The sequence below is a fragment of the Neolamprologus multifasciatus genome, chromosome 5 (genome assembly GCF_963576455.1).
Source record: "Neolamprologus multifasciatus chromosome 5, fNeoMul1.2, whole genome shotgun sequence".
NCBI classification, from domain to species: domain Eukaryota; kingdom Metazoa; phylum Chordata; class Actinopteri; order Cichliformes; family Cichlidae; genus Neolamprologus; species Neolamprologus multifasciatus.
In genome coordinates this window covers 9,282,536-9,307,159 of record NC_140443.1, presented here as the reverse complement: position 1 = coordinate 9,307,159, position 24,624 = coordinate 9,282,536, and the positions used below count along the sequence as shown (strand labels likewise).

Below are 24,624 nucleotides of genomic sequence, written 5' to 3'. Positions count from 1 at the left end.
TTTGTTTATGTTGTTTATTTTCTAGGTAAGAAAATTATAAAAATACAAACTTTTTAAAAATGTCTTGTTGTTTCTCTTTTTTTCCTCAGAATAAATTGCGACTAGTCTCAATGGCTGAGATGGAGGAGCAACACAGCGACACGTTAACCCCGACTGCTGCAGTTCCTGTATGAACTGAGCAACTCTGAAAATCCAAGGAAAAGCTGAGTGTATTTTATTTAAAGCTCAGATGGACCTTGATGGACTAACATGAAGGCTGCATTCAGGACTTTGTCACACTGGTATATGAAGAGTGGTAACAAGACTTTGTAGTAATTTGTCTTACTATTGTCTTATTTGTTGTGATTTAGGGTCTGTGCGCACAAGCAGAGGTTTTTGTTTGTAACCGTAACCTTGTTTTCAGAGCCTTGTCTAACATTTAATGGTCATGAAATATGTCAGATTTTTTCCTCTACTTAAACAGCTAAGAGCATTTGAACAGAAAAAGGTGTGCATTAAGGATTTTGAACTATGATGTTTAAGTGTTGTGACTGCTGAGGATTCGTGGACACAGATCCTTATTCACTACGCTGCTGTTTACAGTTTAACTTTTCATCAGAACAAGCACTACTAATTGTACTTTGCTCCTCACTGACAAAACAAGTCCAGTAAATACACTTTTATCTTTAAGTTTCGGACAGTAATCTGTCTTAATTTCTTTTGTGTTTTAGTTATCATATGGGGAAAAGTCCTGTGGTTATCCATCTGTCCTGTTCGAATAAACCCAAAGTTCAGGAACATCTTCTTTAGATCTGTTCAGTTTTATTTATGTGGCACCACTTAAACAGTCAACAAATTTTGACTCAAGTATGTTATATTGTAAGGTAAAGACCCCAAAGAGTTAATCTCAGACAAATGTTCACACAAATGTGAATTACATTCACTTCATTAGTGAAGTGAATGCAATTCAGTAATCAAAGGTGTTTGGCTATAACTGACTACATGTGTATACTGTATCATAAGTGGACAGACATGGATGTAAACCACACCTTAACCATTTGGCTGACGCAAAACTACCACAAGGCAGTGATTCTAACTAAAAGGTACTCTGGATATTATTAAATGTGAACATTGTCAGGTGTCCTGTTTGAAGAAAACACTTGGTAGCCACTTGAATGAATGTAAATAAACACATTTACATGAGGGCAACCTGATTTCAAGGAAATAAAAATGCTCAAATTTGAAAGCTTGTGAGTTATTTTGTTCATGTATCAGCTGTTTAGTCATTTTATGACAAGATGGATGCTGTCGTTATATTTTAGTATAGTGTTTGAGTTAAGGAGAATAAAAAATATTTAACATTAATTGTACCAATGTTGTTGTGTACGAAGCACAAATTAATTTAAGTTTTAATTTATGAATTTTTGAGTACATGGTGTACTAGGTTGTAATTGCATAGAAATGTACGTTTAAGGATATTAAGAACTATATTTAATGAGTTACAGTGAAAAGAAGTGCTTGGAAATAGTAATATAAACAGAAATTTCAATTTTTCTATTAATGGAAAATATCAGTTAATGATACAGAAAATATACTGTGAATGAACGGAATTTTCCGTTTTATAGCTGTTTACAGCAGTGCACTACTCTTTTCAGCACAGGTGACATCTCCTTTACTGTTTAATTGACCTTTTTTATATGATGAAAAGCAGGCGAAACAGAATGTAATATTTAAAAATGAATTGTTGGACGCAAACATGATCAGACACGTCTACAACTCTGTCCTTCAACATAAAGCATTTTGCTACAATCTGGATGTGATCTTTTGGCATATGAATGGTAACGTTTATAATTCTTTTATTTTCACAGCCATTTATGAAGCTTTCATCTCAACAAGTTTAGACTCTTATAATTCACTATTCATCAGTCAATGGACCATCTTCTGGCATCATCTCATCTAAAAGCCAGATGCCACACTTTTAACAAATTCAAAGAAATAAGACCCCATCGCTCCCATTTTTGCTTCACTTCTTCAGAACTGATTTTAGACTTAAATTAATTAGTTAGCCCATTCTAACTGCTCCCGAAGCCTTACAAAAAGAAATTACTCATTTTCTGCTTAAATCCTACAGCTGTGGAACTCTTTATAAGACAAACTGGAGTTAGTCGAAAGAAAGTCTGTTATTGTTCCCCTTTTAAGTCTGTTGAACACATCTGTCTTTATTGTAGGCTTTTGTGTCTTCTCACTTAAATCTGTAGCTGTGTGCATCTGCATATTAACTCCCAGCACAGTTTATGTGCATAAATAGCCTCAAGTGTAACTTTGTATATTTGTTTTTGTTTGTGTTCAGACTTGTGTGTTTGCTAATACAGTATGTGTGTGTATTTGTGGTGTGTGTGTGTGTGTATGTGTCACAGAGGTTCGTGAACTCATGCACCCGACGTGGGGCCAGTGAGGAATAACTGCCATCTGCTCAGGCCTGAGGGGGTCCGCTGGCCACCCAGAGCTGCTCAGCCCTAACAGGTAGCCAGTGTGACATCTCAAACTCATCTCCAAACCACCAAACAGCAAATAATGAGGAGCAGACAGCTGGCCGATGGACGCTACATGCCCCCCTCCCTATCCACACCAGAAAAAAAAAAACCCTGAAATGTCTACTGAGCTTTTCAGCAATATGGGCAGGACAATGGTGATAGTGGGTTTGGATACATGCTGCACTAGATCCTTGTTGTTACAATAATCTATTTTTAACCTTTATGGTTTATAACGCTTAAAAAGGCTTAAAATGAATGATCTTTGCTAGAGCTCTGAGACACACACAAAAAGTGTGGCCACATTATTAAGCCTACAGATGGCAGTATTTCAGCTGAAACTTGTGCAGGCTGCTGTGAGCCTTTGTATCAGCCAGTGAATGAAAATACAACACAGAGAATTTGCTCTAAAACATGTGAATGCTTGCATTTCTTAGAGAATCACATACTGAGCGAGCGGGTCTAACGAGCGAGTAAACCGCTGCAACACAATTTCTTTTCCCATCAGAAGATGTGTGAATACACGATTCAAAATATACAGCCCATTTGTGCATATGGAAAGCAGTCATTTCACAAATGTATAAAGATCACAATCGTTTGACAAATAGGCCTATTTTGGTCGCTGACTTTATCTCCGTCCTGTGTGCTGTTGATAACACGCAGTCTAGGTCCAATTTGAATGGAATTGTAAGCGCATTTAGAAGTCGGCTCTTTACCAAATGTTTTGACGACTTTTAGAATGAATCATTGTCAGTGTCCATCTCCACTGATGAACAAATGCGCAGGAACTTTTATTCGTCCGCTGGAATAAAAGACATAAAACAGGTATTGCAACGCGCCCAAGTTGTGCCAAAGGATGACGCGACGGAGGTTGGGTCTAAAAGCGCACATTGTACGTGAGGTGCAAGTGAACTGATGGGTGACTTCATGTAGCACCGGCATCCACACAGAGAGTGAGAGAGAGAGAGGGAGGGAGGGAGAGAGGTGGACATGGGGTTGTGTGACAGCCTGTTACAGAAAATGATCAATCCCTGAACGAGGCGGGAGGGTCACTTGATATCGTCTCCTTCTCAGCGGCTGACAGGGAGATGCTCACTGCTGTCCAGATGACTTTACAAGCTGTGCGTCGCGTCTGCGCGTAGAATAAATTAACCGGCAGTTTATCTCGCTGTATTTGTCGTCCACACTCATTTAGCCCATTGACTGACTCACTGACTGAGACGCGGGACGTTTCTCCATAATATTCAAGCGAAATAACCGGATCTGCGCTACTCATGAATGAGTCTCCTGCTATTTCAAGGTGAGTGGGCTATCCTTTGGTGTTAGCAGCTGAGCGGCAGCTTGTAGAGCAGCTCTGCATTGTGCAGAAGGGTAAAGTTGTTAGACTTCACGCACCTTGGACGCCGTGAAAAGACGCGCAGCGAGCGTGAACTCCGAATGGCATTATGATTTAGAATGCACGTGTTAATTGGACAAATTGCGGCTCTGCTGACCACCTGTAACAACCAGCAGATGTGGGCTGATGTTCTGAAAACAAAGCAACTGTAAATGCCTCAGCTTCAGTACCAATCAGATCCTCAGGCAAGAGCATTTCTGTATTAGATTTGATGGGAATAATCTTCTTATCAATAACTCTGCTTTACACAAAGCCTGCTAAAGCCACCGGCTTGTGCAGATTTTCCCAAAACTCTTTACACATTTAGATTATTCTGGGCAGTTCATCAGATTATTGGTCATCAGGAGAATACCAGAGTGAAGTATTTAGCCTGGAGATAGTCAGCTCTCTGCTGCTGCCCTGCAGCCAGAGCTCGTGCTGCTTTGGCAGCAGGGCAGAGCAGAAGCCACTGGGATGCTGATAAAGCTGGGCAAGAGCTGAGATGAAGCTTGAGTCTGAAAGAACTAAAGCACACACAGCTGCAGCGGTGCCAACTACAACAATGCTGTTCACTAAGTGCATCTTTGTTTGAGCTCTCCTCTGTATGGTGGTTGAGGGGGCGAGGAGCGGTTGTAGTTGGATTCACGGCTCTTTGACTCTCACCCCTCATGCAAACCAGATGAGCCCTTCTTCTCCCTGTATGCTCTTTCTGGTCTGGCTTATCTGGCCGGCCAGTTGGACTAGCTTTTATTCTCCTGGCCCCTCCAGAGTGGGAAAAGCCTCTCGTTGAGAGAGAGAGATTGGCTTCTCTTTTAGCATGCTCTTGCCAGTCATGCGCTTCGCATTTTATCAGTTGCCTGCTAATTTTAGAATTTAAATGAATCTCCACATTACTTTTCTCTCTCTCTCTCTCTTGCAATTGACAACAATGAATGAAACTAAGGGTTTGGTTTATGATGATTCCTATTCTTCTGAGGTATAGTTGAGGATTACCCACTCCTAACTCCTCAGCTAAGCCATTTTAAAGCAAACAAAAAGACATACTTTGTGTCTTACACGATAAAGCTCTGTCTGAGATTTGTATTGTGACAGTAACACTTTCCAAGTTGCTGAGGATTATCCACAGTACCATCAGTATTTGTGGGAACTATGTTTGTTAAGAAAACTGTAATGAAAAAATACAAAATAACTGGGATAGAATTTCTGGAAAAACAAGTTACTATTGAGGTTTTCACTCACTGCCCAGATTTTGGGGAGTAAGTGAAATTTCAGGGGAAGATTTCTAAAAGTAGTGATATCAGTTAAAAAAAGAATGCTCATAAATTTAAGAGATTAAACTTTGTTTCTGATTAGGTAAAATTTAAATTATATTTTTACTTTTTTAAGAGTCTAAAATTAAGCCAATGGGGAAAAAATCTTATTGGCAGTTTGATTTAATCGATCTATACATACCATTTGATGTAATTCCTCCATCTGCATTTGTAGTGGTAGTTTCTTGTACTGAGGAAATATAGGTGAATTATTCTGGAGTCTTTTGACCCCAGAGGCAATGTTGGACCAGTGTAGGTGAAGTAATTTAGAGCATCTGTCTCTGTCATTTTCACCCACAAGCTAGGAGTTAAGTGTTATCTCAGACTTCTACAGAGATTAATGAGCTACTTTATGTTTGAGAAGATAGAAAAAAAAGAAGAGGGATGCTTTATTACTACACTGCAAAAAACAGCTTGTGATTTAAAACAACTGCCAATTCAATCTGTGACATTGATTTTGAAGTAATTTCAATATCAGGGAGTGCAGCGTGGGTCAGGGGCAAAGGCGACGCACAGTTGCTCCAATAATACATCAGACGAATTAGTGTATGTAGCACACTTACACGGTGTGTGAGTGCACAGCAGCTCACTGCCACTGCCCATAGCTGGAGACCCCCCACCTCCAAGTCTCACCATCTCCACCCACCGCTACCCCCAGTTGCCTATGGAGACACTGATTAAACACGACTGTTCAGATGCTACAGCCTGCGGAAGAAGACGTCGAGCCTGCAGTTTGTGTCTGTGTGTGTTTGCACGTGTATACTGTACGCGTGTGAATGCGCGTGTTATACGTGTGCTTATTTACTGGTGCGTCTTTGCATATGAGTGCATATTTGCTAAGAGGAGACAAAAAGAGAGGGAAGTGTGACGAGAGGGCTGCGATAACGGGGAGGAGAGCAAACAGTGATATGAAATCGACACTGATGAGAGAGAGAAAGGAAAAAAAAGAAGGAAACGCAGACAGAACAAAATACTGCAGATGAACAAGCACAGCCAATGTGCAATTGTCCTTAGTCTTTTCTCTCTTGCTTCCACCTTTCAGGCTTCATGCTTCCACTTATTTCAGTGTGTGATCCAGGCCTGGAGGGAGGTGCATATACAGTACATGTGGAGAAGAGTAACCTTACAGGGTTAGACAGGAGTGTAAAAAGTGGAAATAGCTACGTAGCAGGGGTGAGAAGGACTAATATAGGAAGAGCGAGGAAGAGAAGTGGTAAAAAACAGTGGAGAGGAGAAGTGAGAGGGAGGAGAGGAAAGTGTGCAGCTCACCTGCCAGATGGCAGCTTTGGCAGCGCTCAGCATGCAGTGATGGCGGTCTTGCAATATGGCGCATTGCCTCCAGATTGTCACACTGTTGTTGATACAAACAGTGTAATAACTTTGCTGATGTGTTTGTTTTGCATGATTTCTTTGGCACTTCTGTATTTAGACAGCATATGGCCATACAAAATAGATGACAAAGTTAAGTGATGTCGCATTAGTTTTTTTAAAATCTGAAATGTATTGACACTAGTTTTTCCGTTTGTAATCGGTTTTCTTATATTACTCATGAAATTCAGTTTAATGGCTCTGAAACCACTGGACTAAAAATTTTCAGATGTCTGAAAAAGCATTAACAATAACTGGAGAATATTATAGGAAGTACAGGAACCAGTGTTTTCATAACTTGGGTCATATAATGGATCACAAACATCAGGATATCTCGGCTGCTTTTGTTGTAACTTTTACAATCGCTCTTGTGCTAAATTGGTGGGTTTTCTGCCCTTTGAGGCAGATATTCATGCCAGACTTTGGTAATTTCATAGCACATCTCTTTACTTCATGTAGCTTACATACAAAATACCTAAAACTTGCCATTTGGTAAAATTTGGTTATGTTATTATATCTTGTGGAACATGTAAAGAAATTGGTCTTTATGTGTTTGAGCTAAACCCATGTAACTTCACTTTAATCCATCTCTTTCGTACCATTTCAACAAACTAATCATACTCGAATAACTTCTAAAACATGGCTTCTTTGTCTTTCTTCCTTAGCTTTGTGAAGTGTTGTAGTGTAATTATCTATCACACAAGATGAAATCTGAAAGCACAAAGAAGCCACTATGACATTTGTGGTCTCTGGCAGCTCTTTGACCTACTGTTATTTTAAGATATATTTATGAGTTTCAACTTAAGTATATGAATAATAACTAAAGATGATAAAGGCTGCTACAGATTTTAATTAAGTGTTTGACAGGTGTAGCATCCATCCATCCATTCTTTCCTGCTTATCCTTGTCAGGGTCACGAGGGGCTAGAACCTATCCCAGCTGACAGGTGACGCAACGGCTTTAAAACCAAATGTTTTAAACATTAATTCAGCCTTTGAAAAAAAAAAAATTAAACATTTCTTTACACCCTTAAAAAGGTAAAACATTTCTAGACCTACTGCAAAACTAATGTTAGTATTGGTCAAGAATTAACATAGTATTACTTGGTAAGAACGCCCACTTCAACCAGTTAATATTCAGTTTAAAACCTGACTTGATTATGACACAAGGTGAAAAAATGGGACTTTCACCAGTGACAATCTCTCCTGTGTCTATCTGGGACACACAGGAGAGATGGGAGAAGAAACAACCCAGCACGTAATATGCCCCCCCCCCCCCCCCCCCCCCCCCCCCCCCCCCCCCCACCAAAGGGATTAGGATATTTAATGTTTGTGATGCTGAGTACTAAAACAGTTGAACTTTGATAGATGGATCAGGAAAAACCTGGGGTGTGGTATCATGCCCAAGGATACTTCTACAATACTCTACATGTCGACTGAGGCAAGCCGACCCCAGTTCCTTGCCAGTTCTCAAAAAACAAGAGGCTGCTAAACGACGTAAACAGAGGTTTCAAGATGATATAAAATAAGTCTGGTACTTCAAACTGGCGTTCATTAGGGTTTCAGTAGTTAGCACTTGCAGTCGTCTTTTGGCCTTTACATGTCACTGTGGATTTTCATCTGGTGCTCCAGTTTCCTCCCACATTCTAAAGAAACATATAAGACAGACTAGCGACAAATCCAGGGTACGGGGTTTTGTAACCCTAGTTAGATAAGTGCTTAAAAGATGGCCAGATGGCACCTTAAACCAAATTGGACTGAATTATGAAACACCATCACCATTACAGAACACCGTCAAATTGCTCTTTTTTGCCACCTGGGAAAACAGAGTATTTGGGTCCACTTTGTAAAAGCCCTGCTTACGCCGGTCTTACAAAAAAGTAAATGACTAATGTCTGGAATAATGCCTCACAACTTTATGTGATTACATCTGCAAAATTGTCCTCACCAGGTTATCTGCAACATGTCATAGAAGTCCAGACTGTCTGGACTACATCTAAGACTGCTGTATAGTGATCAGCCCTTGGCAGCTACAAATCAGGTGGGACTGAGCTTAATACACTTGGAGTATTCAATTTTAATTTGACAAGCAAATCCTATTAGGAAGGGCAAGTTGAGACGAAAGGAAACTGCATTATTCCTGCAGGAGTTGCATAAGCATAAAAAAAAATGTAACGCATTTGCCATGAAGTGAATTTCTATTTGAGAGAAATTCACCTGCATTTGCAGTTTTGGTAGAATTCTAACTCACTTGGTTACTATACTTCAAACCAGGTTATTTCTATTTTTGGACATTGAAGACATTTCTGTGAATCTTCTCAAATTCATGTGAGAGGCTCAGGAAGTAGGATAGAATTTCTGACGGGTAGAATTAGAAAGTGGCCGGGCTGGATTGACCATAGAGTCTGACTGAGATAATCTGGGCAGATGCTTGTATTTGTACAGCTTTGGGGTGAATGGCCACCAAAGGCCTTATTTGCTCTGCGGATTAAATGTTAAATGGGTTTTGGAGTAGCAGATACTTAGAGGGAAAGTTGTTGTATAGTAGAACATGCACCATCTCTCCTCCTCTTTCCTGTTTTACTCTCCCTGACTCGCCGTCTAGTGCAGTCTCCTCTTGCTCATAGTGATTTGTCAGCAGTCGAGGTAGCAGCTGTTCCTTTTGCATTGTAATTTCTTTGATCGTAATTATTCGTGCCAGCTACCTCCAACCTTGGCATCTCCCACCCCACGAAACCATATGGGCAAAGCGGGAGGAAGCCGAGGAAACATACAGGCTTCTTTGGAATAAGTTCTTTGATTTCTGTGTGCAGTGGTGTGGGAATCATGGACATATGTGCTTCACAGCTTCAAATGTAGTCTGCATCACTGTGTTTGATTGCTTTTTCCCCATTCATACACTCAGTGAGGTCTAGTTTCTGCCAAATGTAAAGTATTTTCCTTGTCAGGTCTCCTTGATTTATGCATGAAAAATCAATATGGTCCTGCACATCTGTAGAGTAAGTCAGTCGGTCTGAGGAAAATATAGCTTTGCTTTAGAGAGAGCAATAACAACCAGGCCAAAAAAAAGAAGAAAAAAGGTAGATATATAAGTGCGAACAGATAATAAAGCCATCCCTCTGAACATAAAGCTGGTAGTTAATATATATTATCTTATAGTACAAATAACTAAACAGGTGAGCTGTTCTGTATTTGGTCCCCAGTCTTCATTTTACCATCTTCATTGTCTTTGTGTGGGTGCAGAAAGATAAGTCCAAAACCTGATCAAACACACCTGTTTACTCCTTGCTCTGAGGCGATGTAGGTTACCACTACAGGCGCTAGCTGTGTGGCCCCAGAAGAAAGACAGCTCACTCTGTCTTCCTATGCGATTGCTGAATTATAGAAGACCCTCTATTGCACTTGAACTGCATGGGTTTTCATCACGGCGCTGGAGGTCACTTTGTCTTTCCCCTGTATGCTCATCATATATGCAACACGAGGGCCTCAGCAGTTGAGATGAGCCAGCTTGAGGTCACCATTAAGCAGGGAAGACCAACAACGAGATTTATGGAAGAGGAGACAGAGCTGAGAAGAGGGAAGGGTGGAGAAAGGCATGCATGGTTAAATCTGACTGTGGCAGCAGTGCCCTTCATCTGGTCCCTGCTCTTAACAGCAATTTCAGATAAAGTACTGTATCTGCATGTATAATGCATATGCCCTGAGATAATGGAATGCATTGCAGAGGAGGCTGCTGACTGTGTTGTGGTGATCTGTTGGAATTGGTCCCCTATGTCACATTTACCACTGCCCAGGTTCTGCGCAGCATCCTGCAGTTATTAGAAGCCGAGCTAGTTGCGATGACATAGCGCTGTTTTACTGTCCCCCACGGACATCCTCCACTACTCTACCATCAAGAATTGTGGCTGGCTAGAGAGTCCTAAAGCCTGTAATATCTGCACTGGCCAATAAACTCAACAACAAGCACGGAGAAAAGGAAATAATTGTTCTGTTTTTTTATTATATAAAAAATGCTGGGACACGCAGACGTGCCAGTCGAGCTGCCAATGAAGCTAAATGAATTCACAGCAGTTTGCAGTATTTTCCAGGGAACAATTGCCTCCCAAAGTGTTATTGCCATTAGTCTAAATACTGGTTTTAAGATTGCCCCCTTCCAACTGGGCAAAGTGCTTCTCTTTGAATTTACATTGTAGAACATAATGATAAAAATTAACCACAGGCCAACTGTCATAAAATTTGACTGAGCAATATCAAAGTGAAGATATCCTGTGGGTATCTGCAGTGTGAGCATCCAAGCTACACATTATGTCCTCTGAGGCTCGAGTCTGTGTTTGGGTGAGGGGGATTTTGAAGGCGGAGCCTATTGCCCTGGGCTTACCCTCTACAACACTGTGTCTGATAAAACACGATGGGCTGAATAGAAAACACTGCTTTTCTAATAAACTCCACCGGTCCCTTGTGATTCATTATGACATTCATTTAAAAGTCATTGTTAATAAAGACGGCATTTTCATGTCCTAATTCCCCGACTCATCATTGTAGGTACCAGCGACAGCCCCTGGCTCTGGCTTGCTGGCTCCCTCCTCCCTTCTGTGTCTGCCATGTTTGACCTACTTCTGTCTCCACAACATTGTAAACAGATCTACTAATTGCCTTCATTTATTCATTTGGAAGTCAAGTTCTGTTGCGACTGGCGCCCTTTCAGCCCATTCATGTGTGATGTGTACAACTAGCCCTCCCCCCAATGACGGGCCTGTGCGTATTTCACGAGAACCCCAGTCAAATGTATCCCATGTGGGTTTATATACTACAAGCTCAAACATTCAGAAGAACTGCAGCCACATATTGTCCAACTCCAAAATGATGTCCTATAAGAGACTTTTAAACTTCTATCAGCAGCCTCATCAGCACAAACCTACAGACACAAAAACCCTTCACGCTTGTGCACAGCCCGCTTGTAATCATAAAGACAGAAGCTGTTATGACTATTGTAGTTCAGACAGTTTTCCGCCCCCGTGGTCTTATACTGTTATTGGCTTTGTGCAGCCTTATAAATCTAGGCCACACAAAACAACAGCGACAAAAAGGAAAAATTTTTTTTATCACCTCTGATGTGAGTGACAATGACTCCTATTGTTGACTAAGTGTGAGCACCGAGAAGTATCTTCTGACCTTTAGAAATATCATGGCGCAGTCTGTCGACAGTGTTCTCAAATCTATAATCCAAAACATAAACAAGATAAACCTGAACACATGCTGCTTGTGCTAAATCTGTCCTTCTTTAAAGTGTGAAAAAAATCCTCTTGTATCATCTTGCTCTGAGTGTTTGGAAAGGTAACATCTCCAAAATATGAATGCTTTGCAAAAATACGTAGCTACCAGCAACAGCCCCTGGCTGAGTGAGCTGTGATGACAAACATGGATAAGAATGTTCAATTTAAGACTTCAACATAAATGTGACTATTAAATATGACTGTGAACAGAAAATCTAAACATAATTTCCCTAAACAGTTTACTTTACAACATTTATAGGCACCACCTCTAACCTTTTATTTCAGGCCACTTGTTGTTAAACCTCTCATCCCTTTAGTTTGAGAAGCTTTGTCTGAGGGGTTTCCACCACTCTGCCTGCCAGACCGTCTATAGTTCCAGGGAATAGTGTATTTGTATCACATCATTCTTGAAGATAAATAATTTATCAAATCATCCCATGTTCATACAAATACTGTATAACCAGCCTAAAAGGCTTAGTTTAGCTATAAAGCACAGCTTTAGCAATTCAGTGTTATTGGTTGATCTAAATTATCTAAACTTAATTAAACACGGTGAATTCTTATTAAAGCATTTTATCGGGAAATTTGTATTTTAATACTTTTAACTTCATGTCAGTTCTTTTTGTGATGGTCACAATTGCGTTTTAACACAGTATCGCAAATCAATTAAGCCTCTGCCTACAAAGCTCTTCACTACTTCACAAAATATGCAAGGTTTCCACATAATATCTTATCTGAATGTACTACAGTACACATGAAAAATGCTGACAACACACATCTTTATGCTGTCAAACTTGAGCGATGACTGAACATGATGCACATACTAACAAAGAAGAGACCCCTCTTTTAATTATTTCATCGCAACAGCAGTAACCATCGCTTCCGTCCCGTGAATCATGCTTAACAGGGTGCTACAGAAGCTATGACAGCATTTCGCCTCAATTAAAGCTGAACCAAAAGGATGGATTTGGTTCCACAGATCTTGATCCAGGTCAAAGGGTCGTGTTTGCGGAGCACGAGAGACTGGCTTCTCCCTCCTCTGTGTTGTGATTGGTGCCCGCTGAGAGCTCACGTCCCCAGAGGCCTCAGCAAACCATGTTCCTGTGTGTGAGTGTGAATGAGTCACGTCTGGGCTGGAGCGTGTCTGAGTGGCGAGGCGGAGAATTCAGCAGGGAGGACTGCGCAGGGCGAGGAGCTGTCTCTATAATCCAGGGTAAACACTGAGCAGCATGACTGCACGCCTTAGACGTGACCAAAGCCGGCAGAACAGAAATGGATGAAACGACGAGGCTGCTGCTTGCCTGCATGCCTGCCCAGCTCCGTTTGCCACCAGCACTTCCTTAATTTCTCTTCTTGTTTTTCTCCCCTGTTTTGTAGCTCCTTTGAGGATTTCACTGGAGACTCTCAGCACTGAATTAACCTGTGGGTATCACTGCTGATGTCTGTTGTTTAAGGTCAAGCCAGACTCGAGCCAACCTCTGTAAATATCATTTGGTCTGCTATTTGCTGTTAGACCTCAAGAGCGATGTCTTATTTATTATTTCCAGTTGAGGAAAGGTCATCACTTGAGTTTTTGATAAGATTACAATGCATATTACACCAAAGGTTTTAAGTTGGAAGTTTGTAGAGTGAGTTCAACCAGAGAAATCCAAAGCAGAGACAAAGTAGAGACAGCCGCAGCTCAAGCACAAAAATCCCTTTTCTGTGGCAGCTCAAGAATTCAGTCACATTTTTCTAACTCTGCCACTTTCAAGCAGCTCTTAAGTGCATTACTTGACATTCCATTATTTAAAAGACTACACAAAGAAGAAGAAAGATCTCAGAGAAAAAAGGCTGTACTTCAAAAAGTAAAGTTTTGCAATTAGCACTAGTTCATGGTCATTGCTGAAAATAAGCACATGAATCTTGTTTATATTTCATTTTATCCAGATGCTTCATCCTCCTGTATTTCAATCACGCATGAGTACTGATTTCATCAGGTTTTCAGGATAAATGAAAACAGAAACTGGTTCATGGGCTCATCAGCTTGCAAAGCAGATGATCTGAGGGATTTTCGGAAAGAATTTGCTGGACAACATTTTGCCTTAAATAAAGATGTAAATATTAGAGCCAACACGTCCTGCCAAATCTAGGCTTTCTGAGAACTAATAAAAGAGATGTTTTTTTGTGTCCAGTAAAAAAAAAGGAAAGACTTCTCTGTTTTCTAAAACAAAGGCAGCAAATATAGCACTGTGACTATGACTGATTCATTTCATGCCTTCATAAATGGAATCTGTTTTAAACAAACAAAAGCAAACACTAAACTTCAGATTTAAGAGCTCCAATGCAGCGTGTGGCAGATATTACTCTTCGGTGGCCAATTACTGGTAGAGTTGCTCACACTGAGCCTGCCAAATTGAGCAGAGTAGGTCGGGACACTCAAGTGACTTCTCCCCCTGTGTGAGCACGGTGGGGACAGATGGGCAGGAGATGCTGGAGTGGAGCTGGAGTTGGCCCAGCCAGCTCAGTGTCAGTCCATCCGCTCTATCCCTGGCTCCAGCTCAACTCAGCCGGACATCCTGTTAGTCAGCCAATGGAGAGCACCCACCGCATCATGACCTCCGCATTAGGATCTGACATGGCTGTCTTCATTTAACCTTTACTTATACCAGGAAGTCTCACTGAGAAAACACCCCGCTTACGTTAGTTCCAGCCAAAAAAGGACAGTTTGCTTCCGAGGTATAGTCTTCTAGGATTTGGCAGGATCTACTTGGAGGAAATTTGAAGGCATTTCATTTATTTTTATTTTTAAAGGATTGTTAGAACAGTGTGAAGGTCCTTTTGGTGTAGTAACGGCGATAACAAAGGAGAGACAGAAACCACCTTTGAGTGTATGATTGGAGAAGCTTCAGGCAGAGCACAGGCAGGATTTAGAGTGATGCAGGTGTTTTAATTTATGATGTATCCTCCTATGCAGACAGTTTTATTACTCCTTTAATGGACATCGATGAAGTAACGGCATATGTGAAGCTACTTTATCTACGATGCTTGTGTTACCATCATAAAACATCAGTCTTTATATAGAGGAAAAAAGACCCTCTTTTTATTGTAGATAAGCTTATTTTGTCTGGCCATATGGGAGACGAAAAGATATTTTATATTAACGTTATAACAGTAAAAAATAAAAAATGAAAAATGTACATCCATCAAACATTCATGTGGCTAACTCATCCATCTTTTTTGTCCGTCGTGTGTTTGACGGACATTGTTTGTCCCTTGGAAATATTTACATAAAATATGCTAATGAAATTAAAAAGGGAAGTGTGAGAGTTGATGCTGCCAGGCTCTGAATCTCTAATGACTCCCTGCCATCCCTGGAAAAAGCCTGATTAATTTAGGAATGTCGGCCGTATTGGAGAGTGATTAATTCCTCCTGGATTCAACCATTTAAACGAACAAGGCAGAGGGGAGGAACGAAAACAGGGAGCCCAAAATATGGATGCATAATTAATACATTTGGATCATTTAATTAGCCACCCAAACAGAGGGAACGCGCAGCTACATTGTGTCACTGCTTTGTTCAAGTAATAGGCCACAGTTAGTTCTCTCTTACAGAAAGGCGAATATAATGAGCCCCCCTGTTGATATGGGGAATATTGGACCATCTCTCAGGCTAGTAAATATGGGGAGACAGTTTGAACAAATGATTACTTGTTTCTTTGATGTCTCATGTGTCTGACTAAGCAGAGCTAGAGAAGAAAACAAGACATTTCTAGGGCTTTAGTGCCTAACAATATCCTGAAAAGCAATCTTTCACACTTGAAAGAATCAAGGATTTTTTGAGATCTAAAACAAATGTCTGTCTTTTTTTTTTTCAGAATGATGTGAAGATCACTTGAGGAGAACAAGACCCCGCTTGAGCTGATCTTTTTTCTGGACAATCCTGCTACTTGTTGACACACAATCCCGTTTGTCTGAGCTCAATACTTTTCAGAGCCACGTGGGGATGGGAACGTGCTTGTATAAAGGATGGACTTACTGCGGCCTCACTAAAGGTCACGGTCCTCTAAAGGTCATGTCATGGCCCCTGGCACTGTGGCTATTGACTCTAATCTCTATGAATCAAAAGATGACTCTAGGACAGACTATGAACACCTTCCAATCAGAGAGGAGGGAGTGGTCGCTGAACCACTTGACTGTGCATCAGTCTACTGGGGCTTTGTACATTGGAGCTGTCAATCGAATTTACAAGTTGTCTTCTAATCTAACTCTCCTGGTGTCTCATGATACAGGACCAGAGTATGACAACAAAGCATGTTATCCTCCACTAATTGTCCAGCCCTGTTCTGAGCCTTTGGCCTCCACTGACAATGTTAACAAATTGTTGCTTATCGACTACTCTCACAACCGGCTGCTGGCCTGTGGCAGCCTCTACCAGGGCGTCTGTAAGCTGATGAGGCTGGATGATTTGTTCATCCTTGTGGAGCCCACGCATAAGAAAGAGCACTACCTGTCCAGTGACAACCAGACTGGGACGATGTATGGAGTTGTTGTACCCTCTCAGGGTCAGGATGCGACTTTATACATCGGCACTGCCGTAGGCGGAAAACAGGACTACTTTCCAACTATCTCCAGCCGAAAGCTGCCTCGTGACCCAGAATCCTCCGCCATGCTGGACTATGAGCTTCACACTGATTTTGTTTCGTCTCTGATTAAAATCCCCTCAGACACACTGGCTCTTGTGCCACACTTTGACATCTACTACATCTATGGCTTTGCCAGCAGCAGCTTTGTCTACTTCATGACTGTCCAGCCGGAGACTCCAGAGAACGGGATGCCTGCAGGTGGCTCCCCTGGCGACCTCTTTTACACATCCCGCATCATCCGCCTGTGCAAAGGTGACAAGAAGTTCCACTCGTATGTGTCACTTCCTGTGGGGTGCATTCACAGAGGCGAGGAGTACCGTCTGCTGCAGGCAGCTTACCTGTCCAAGGCCGGCAGGGTTCTGGCTAAGTCGCTCAACATTAGTGCTCAAGAGGATGTGCTCTTTGCTGTGTTCTCGAAAGGACAGAAGCAGTACCACGACCCTCCAGATCACTCTGCTCTCTGCATCTTCACCATCCAGGACATCAACACCCGCATTAAGGAGCGGCTGCAGTCCTGCTACCAAGGAGAAGGAAATCTGGAGTTGCACTGGCTGCTGGGAAAGGACGTGCAGTGCACCAAGGCGGTAGGTAGATTTTAGGGAGAAATGCTGCTTTGAACCTCACATATTTAGCGAAAGTATCACACAGTAGTGTGTAGCAGTGATATCGTGGAGCTGTACTGAAAGTTAGACTTGCAAGTATGATTGCAGCCTAAACAGCTGATAGATAGGCAGTCTGTGCTATGCTGAAGACACTATTCAGGTTTCAAGATCCCATGAGAGCAGAAGAGCTGGAGGAGATTATTTCCACAATGCTAATCAGAGGAATTCTGTATTGAGCTCTGATTTCATTCAGGGGTTTAGGCACCGACTCCCGCCTCCTTCTCCTCCCCTTTCTCTCCCTCTCTTTCCCCATCTCCCTCCTTCTACTCGTGTCGCTGTCAGCATTTTTTGAGCCCTCTGAGACCTGTTCTTGATCTTGAGAAAAAACTGCCTTTCTTGTGAATGTCCAAGTCTGTGCCTTTATAAAAGCTATAATTCTGCATAATGAGAGGCTTTCACGGAAGCAAGTTGAAAGTGAAGCGTGAAAACAATGATATTCATCACATGCGGTAAATCACTCTTGTGGTTCCCAACATGTACTTTGATTAAACCATGTCATCAAACAAATGAGATGTAATGTTATCCATAACACCAACGCAAACGCAAAAGAAATCTCTCTCTTTCTCTGTATTCATATGCTGTATGTGTCTGTAATGTGTCTCATTGGATACTTTAGTTCTCTGGTTACATAAATACTCAGTCAAATCAAGCACCAGTTGGGCATGGCGATGCATTAGGTATGATTTCTGTGGTCAGTACAGTTTATATAAGTGTTCATACATGTAACAACATTGTATAGCCACGGCAGATCCCCACTTGAAAAGCCCAAAACCTTTCCACTCTGTTGATTCAGTGCCAAGAATGGCAGTTTCTTATTCTGCTAGTTGCTGGGCAAATAAGACATAAAATTCACAGCTAATGACTGAGGCTTTAAATTGGAATCTGGGTGCTTTAAGTGAAATGATAATATCACTTAAAGTGTAAGAGGTGGGAACTCAGAGATTTTTGCAGCTGACCGTTTGGGGAGTTCCTTTTTTAAGGCACGAAATATCAATTATGCAAATTAAGTATTTAATAACAAATGAGACATGCAATTAACTGCTAAAATAAGCCTGTCTTATTTTTTGTGTTTGATCTGGAAATGAACTCACTGTACCTGTATTTTGTAAATCGCATGTAAAACTAATCACACCTATGAGCACTATTTGGGGATTGGGCTCACATGCTATTTTGCCAAATATAGTAAATCTGGCCCTTGGTCATTCAATTCTCAAGTTGATCCTTTCAAAGTTTCCTCTAGGTCTACTTTTCCTTCCTGATAAGGGAACAACACAATGAAGGAGCTTGAAAATGACTTCATTGGGCATTAAGGCATTCTCAACACCAAATAGAGAGACCTACAGTATTTAATTCAATAGCAATCCATCACACTACTGTTAGCATAACAACATTTAACCAAAAGAAAAAAAAGGCAACTCTGCTACTTTAATAAAATTTGATCATTAGCCTAATGTGTTTCAGAAACAGAGGATAAAAAAATAGCTGCTCTAAAAGGGTCGATTTATATATTAGGTGACAGGCAATTAGCAGAGGTTTGAGGTGCACGTTAGAAGATCAAGCAATCTAAAAATCTGAGAAAAAGACAACCTACACAGGGTCTTTGGTGCACACACTCTTGAGGTCAAATGCAAGTTTTTTTTCCAAGTGAAATACTGACCAGACATTGGAATCAGCATAAAAGTCAGGGTTTCCTAAAACGTATCTGCTGTGTTAGATGTCATGGCAGTGCTCCAAAAGATGAGATAATTCATGTAAATCACAAAAGTCTGCATAGTGGCAATACAAGAACAGTTAAACAATAACCGAAGTCCTGAAGACACACCATCTGGAAACTATAAACTAAACCAAAAGTATAAACCTAATAATAAGCCTGTATATTTCTTGTGCTAATCCATCTAGTGCAAGTTAAGAATCTTCACTGGATCAGTCACTGGCTGAGACCACATCCTCATTATTATTTGACAATGGTGGATGAAGAATCGTGAACTGATGGTGCGGTTTGGGGAAGGCCTGGCAGCGGCTCCTGAGCCAGGCAGATCCAGAAGTGAAGGAAAAAAAGGGGTTGGGAAAATGAGAACGACACGTTTTAGTGAAGGATGCATATACAGACAAAGGACCAGAAGGGGAGTGTAGGAGCGGTGGTCCTGCTTCTAAAATTCAGATTAATTATCTTCATGTAAACTTTAACCTGGCGGTACTAGATTTGAGTGCATTTTCTCAAATGTGTGCATCGAGTTTTAAATGTCAGTCCATTCAATCATCAATCGCAAGTGTCACAACAGCAAGAGCAAAAGCATCAGCTAAATTATGAAGATTAATCCCCAGAAGACCACAAAATCTGATGGAAGTCCAACAGTTGATGATTAAATTCAAACCAAAATGGTCAAAAAAGTGACCAAATTTTTTTTTGCTTTTGGTACAACTACTAAATCCAGTATTAATTTACAGCATATATGTGTATGTGTCCCTTTTAGTGTACAGATAGGCATGTCATTAAAATTTCAGCAGCAGAATTTCACATTGACTAATTGGCAATATGTGCAACACTCTTGTGGGTCCAGAGGGAATCTTGAAAATGAGAGATGGATCCTCTATTTCTTGTTTATAAGACTGGAGGTAAAGTGCATGAAGAAAAAGAACTGGGCAGTGGTGCGATATTAGATACATTTATGGTATGCTCACTTAATTGATCACATTTAGTTAAACTCAGGCACAAAGCCTGATCAAAGGAAAAGCTCATTTCAGGGCTAACAAATAATATATGCTTCAGAAATAGAGGATTTAAAACAACAATAAAAAAAAACCCTAAAAGGGTAGATTTATATATTAAGTGACAGGCAATTAGCAAAAGTTTGAGGTGCATGTTAGAAGATGCAATAGGACTGCTAAGCATGCAGCTCTCTTTGATGCCCAATCAAAACCTAACATCTCTTGTGCTCTGTGATGTCAGATCAAGCGATCTAAAAATCACAGAAACAGGCGCAAAATACACGGCGTCTCTCGTGTTTGCCATCAGCAATTATTCTGCTCCGCAAATTTGCCCGCTCTGAGGCGTGTTCAGAAACCCAGCAGCACAAACCCTTTTGAAGTAATCATTTTTAACCCTGAAAATTGTGCGCTTAATGCATGTTAGGCTTACCATAAGTCACTCTGAGTTCTCCTCTTATATTCGCATGTGTCTACAGCAATTTCAGTCAGTTTCTGGCCCCCACTAGCTCTCTTCACCCTCTCTCATTACATCTATTTCCTCTCTTTATATCTGTCATACCCACTCCTCCTTCATTTCATTCTCACTGCTTTTCCATCCCTCCTCCTTTCACCTTTTCTCCGGTTCTCTTCCTCACTTCCTCTCAAAAACACAACTCTCTGCCATCATTATCTTAATCTTTTCTATATTTTCACCTGCACACCCTCCCTCTCTCCACGCAGCCCGTTCCCATTGATGATCACTTCTGCGGTCTGGATATAAACCAACCCCTGGGGGGTTCCCAGCTGGTGTCAGGTCGGACAGTGTTCACTGAGAGCAGGGACAGGCTGACCTCTGTCACTTCCTACATCTACGGTGGACACAGTGTGGTCTTCCTGGGCACCAGGAGTGGACGACTTAAGAAGGTGAGTGCAGCTATACACTGACAGTCACTGGCAAACATGAGAGGATTTTTATCTTGTTTTAAAAATAATGAAATCTGACATGCATGAATTGTATTGTTTGTGGTGAATTGGTAGATCTCAAGACATGGGAAAGATGAGAAGAGATTACGCATCTTTTGATGATTTACCATGTTGCGTTTCTACACAAAACATATCAATGATTTCTTAAGGCTGCTCTGCCTCCTGTGATAATTAGTTTGGGGTCATGTGGTAACATGAAACACCATATGAATGGCATGCCATTAAATTTTGTGTGTTAACACTACATTTTGTTTTTGCTTATGCATTTTTAAATGTATTTTTACATGATTAATTATTCCCTGTAACACTGAACTTAAAATGTGCAAACATGACACAAAACATGCCCGTGGCATGCTCTTACACTACAATCCCATGGCATCATGTTGCGATTCAATAAAACTTTTGGGTGAATGAATAAAGGAAAGGAAATGGGTAACTCATTCTGCTGCCATCATTCAAAGGGACTGACAAAACGAGACACTTCAAAATGAAATGTGTTGTACATTATTTCAGGACTTCGCTTTTATAAATATTGGCGATTTACATACTTTTTAGTCACAAATGCTGTGTGTCTATTCAGCTTATCTTTAAACTTTACTTTTTCAAGTTCTAACATGAAAAACTGAAAGCTCCAAGCTCAAGCCAGGACTACATCACTGTGACAGCAGGTTCATTTCTCCACCGTGCAATCAGATATTCTGAGCTTAACTATCTCAATCCCATATTTGGCAGCTTTTTTAAACAAGCTTAGTAGAACCGCATGGCATGATCTGATATCAAACATCATAATTGCTGCTGCTCCAGGATCATCACAGGAGCTGAGCAGTTATGTGTTTGAGATATCATATCTTTGTAACTCAGGGGGAAAAGAAATGCTGCATGTTGCAGTGAGACTCCTTACAAGTTCTAGCAAGTGAGCTCACATTACCCCTATTTTATACTCCTCACACTGGCTCCCAGTCGATTTTGAGAATGCTTTTTCTGTACTTACATACAGAGCACTAAATCGACTAGGTCCAGATCATTTATCTCAACATCTTATTAAACACACTACGCTCGCAGTCTTCAGTCGCAGGATCAAGATTTATTAGTTCTTCCTACCAGATTGAAGACTAGCAGGGGCAGAGCCTTTCAGTCTGTGACACCTAGAGTCTACCACTCCAGCTATGTTTATCTGACTCTGTGGACTCCTTCAAAAAGCATTTGAAAAGGCTTCTGTCTAACCAGGCCTTCTGCTGAGATGCTTTTTTTCTTTCATTTATTACTTTTTAAATCCTGTAACATGGTGTCATACTGATAGCAATATTTTTTGTTTTTTTTAAACAATTTTTTAAAATGATTGCAATCATTTTGTTGTGCAGCGTTTTGTGACTTTATGTCAGTTAAAAGTGTTCTTCAAATAAAGCACTTGCATACTACTTACAATAAAAGACATTTTCCATTAAAGGTTTCTGCCAGAAAAGCGTCTTAAGATATAGTTAACACCGTGCAAGGATATGCATTCATGCAAACTATGATATTTAAACATAACCGATCAGTTTTAGCATCTAAACTTACCCAAACATCGATTGACAGTAACTTAATAGTCCATGAAGTCTAAAAATAATATCCCCACACTGGACACAAACCCCCACCATCACATTTTTCTCTGCAGGCTAAACTTTGGTATTTTGCCTGACTTGAAAAGCTGTGACATCACAAACATGTGACTGGTCCGTTCAAGTGATGGTCCTGGAGCAACGTTAACATTATATTGTAGAAGCAAAGCAGATACTGTTATATCAGATACATCTGCTGACACAACAAATTTTTTCATATGTAAAATTACCAAATTTATCAACATCTCTGCGATATACACCGCTGAAATACATCACGTCTGGCAGCTTTTGTGTCTCACCCACGCTGATGTAATAATGATCCCTAATTCATTAACAGAAATTCATGCAATAATCTGTTCAATTAATGATCTAATTAGCATAACTGGTTTTGTTAAGTATATCATGGTTATTATGGTAGGAGGACATTACGCGGCTGAACAAAGGTACAGCAGCACCACATTTTGTGCTTCAGCCCTCAGACAGTTGCTCTTAGTTGAGAACAAATTGATGTAAATCTCCATCCATGACTACTTGAGCCAAAACTGAAGCGCACGTCTGTTCCTTCAGTTCCTTTGTGCTAAAGCAAAAGGACATTATGCAGCTGTAGTGGCTCTTGTTTAACAGTGCCCTGGTGGATTTTGGGTTGAATAGCTTTTAGCATTACAAATTACTTCGAGGACCACTTCACTGATTCAGAAAATTATTTTGCCCCGCTTAATAAGAATTTTTACATGTTTCTAAACATAATTAAATGTACCTAAGTGTTCTGTGCAGGTTTTAGTTCATGTTGCTCCCTAAAACTTCAAAAACATGTGAAACGTGTGTGTTCTCTGCTTCAAACCCTAAAATATGATTTCCAGTTCTTTTCAATTCCAGGATTCAGCCTCATGGTTATAGCACTTTGTACGAATGTCTTAAAATCTAATGTTAATTTTCTTTTACAGATAAGTTGGTGATATGAAACTTTTTTTTTCTGTAAAAGGCAAAAGAGACCAAATCCAATATTAAACTGACTAGTATTTCCTGTGCAAATCAGATGTATATTATTTTAAATCATTCTGAGCTACCATTCTGAGCTCAGTTGCTGTCAAAAAACTGCTAAAACACACATAACTGTTTCACATTTACACTGGGTGACATGTTTCTTTATAACAGTGAACACAAGCTCTGTAGTTTATTTTGAGTCATTCAGCAAATACCATTCTGTTCCCTTATATAACACAGCAAATCTGCATCTGAACATAGCCTGCGACAAATTCTCTTTTTACACTTGTTTGAGTAGCATTGGCTTAGCTATGGCTCCTAGCTATTTTAAGAACAGCCTTTTAAAGATTTAATTTTTTTAGAAACAAGGTCAAAAGCCTTAGACAAACACAGTCCAGGGTTAAATGCTTTAACAGTCTGACTAAGTCACTGTGGATTTTGGTATTTTCTTTGTAATCATCACAAATCTTTTTTTTTTTGTTGGGCCGTCCACATAATCACAGAATCCCTGAGCAACCTTGGTACCAGCTGCCGTGCCAAAAATAAAAAGCAGAACACGAGCTAACTGGCACCCCAGTTCACGCCTCTCACACATATCTGCCGTTTGCGTTAGCACTGGAAAGCCTAACAAGCGCTGGCAGGAAAACGACGTTGTACATGAACACGACTTATATCTCTACAGTGACAGTAAACACAACACATGGGCCAGCCAATAACTGTGCTACATAATTAGAGCTTAAAAAGATATTCATGGCTGAAGAACAGAGAGCCTCTGGTTGTAGAGCTCCTAGCTCTTCTATCAAACAGATACCAACAAAGAAACTCTCTGAAAAGGCCACAAGTGTACTTCGGGTGACCGCTTAAAAGGGGATGATAGTGCACACTAACAGACAGTCTTCATGTTGTTACACATTTCAGCACATTAGACAAGTGACAGAGTCAATAAACGGTTAATAAACGGTAGCAAAGCTTGTTGTTTTATCTAATTGGCAGTCCAAAAACACAAAAATATAATCTGTTTATTTAATTTGAAAAAGACAACTCAAATCTTCATATCTGAAACTGACTCAAAATAATCAACCGGATACCAAAAAAAAATCTTTCTATTAATCATTCATTTATAATTTTAACTTTACGGTAGAGTAATGGAGAAGCTTGTCAAATATTTGTTTTTATAAAATATTTTTTAAAACTCTCTGGTGCAGGCCAAGTATACTAGGCCCTTCACAGTCTATTGCATGTGTAACT

General features: G+C 40.5%; 1 protein-coding gene across 2 annotated transcripts in view; it reads left to right on the top strand.

Moving 5' to 3' along the window:
- Positions 1-3,451: 3,451 nt before the first annotated feature.
- Positions 3,452-24,624, top strand: part of LOC146518028 (plexin-A2-like) — an 81,961-nt gene continuing 60,788 nt past the window's right edge. The window contains exons 1-3 of one of the 2 annotated variants that reach the window (XM_085159955.1): positions 3,452-3,810; positions 15,693-17,044; positions 20,552-20,734. In XM_085159955.1, the coding sequence (XP_085016081.1) occupies positions 15,821-17,044; positions 20,552-20,734 (1,407 nt within the window). In that variant the 5' untranslated portion in view covers positions 3,452-3,810; positions 15,693-15,820. Of the gene's footprint in view, positions 3,811-7,887; positions 8,604-15,692; positions 17,045-20,551; positions 20,735-24,624 lie in introns of those variants that run through there. The other variant, XM_085159956.1, reaches the window with a different exon arrangement.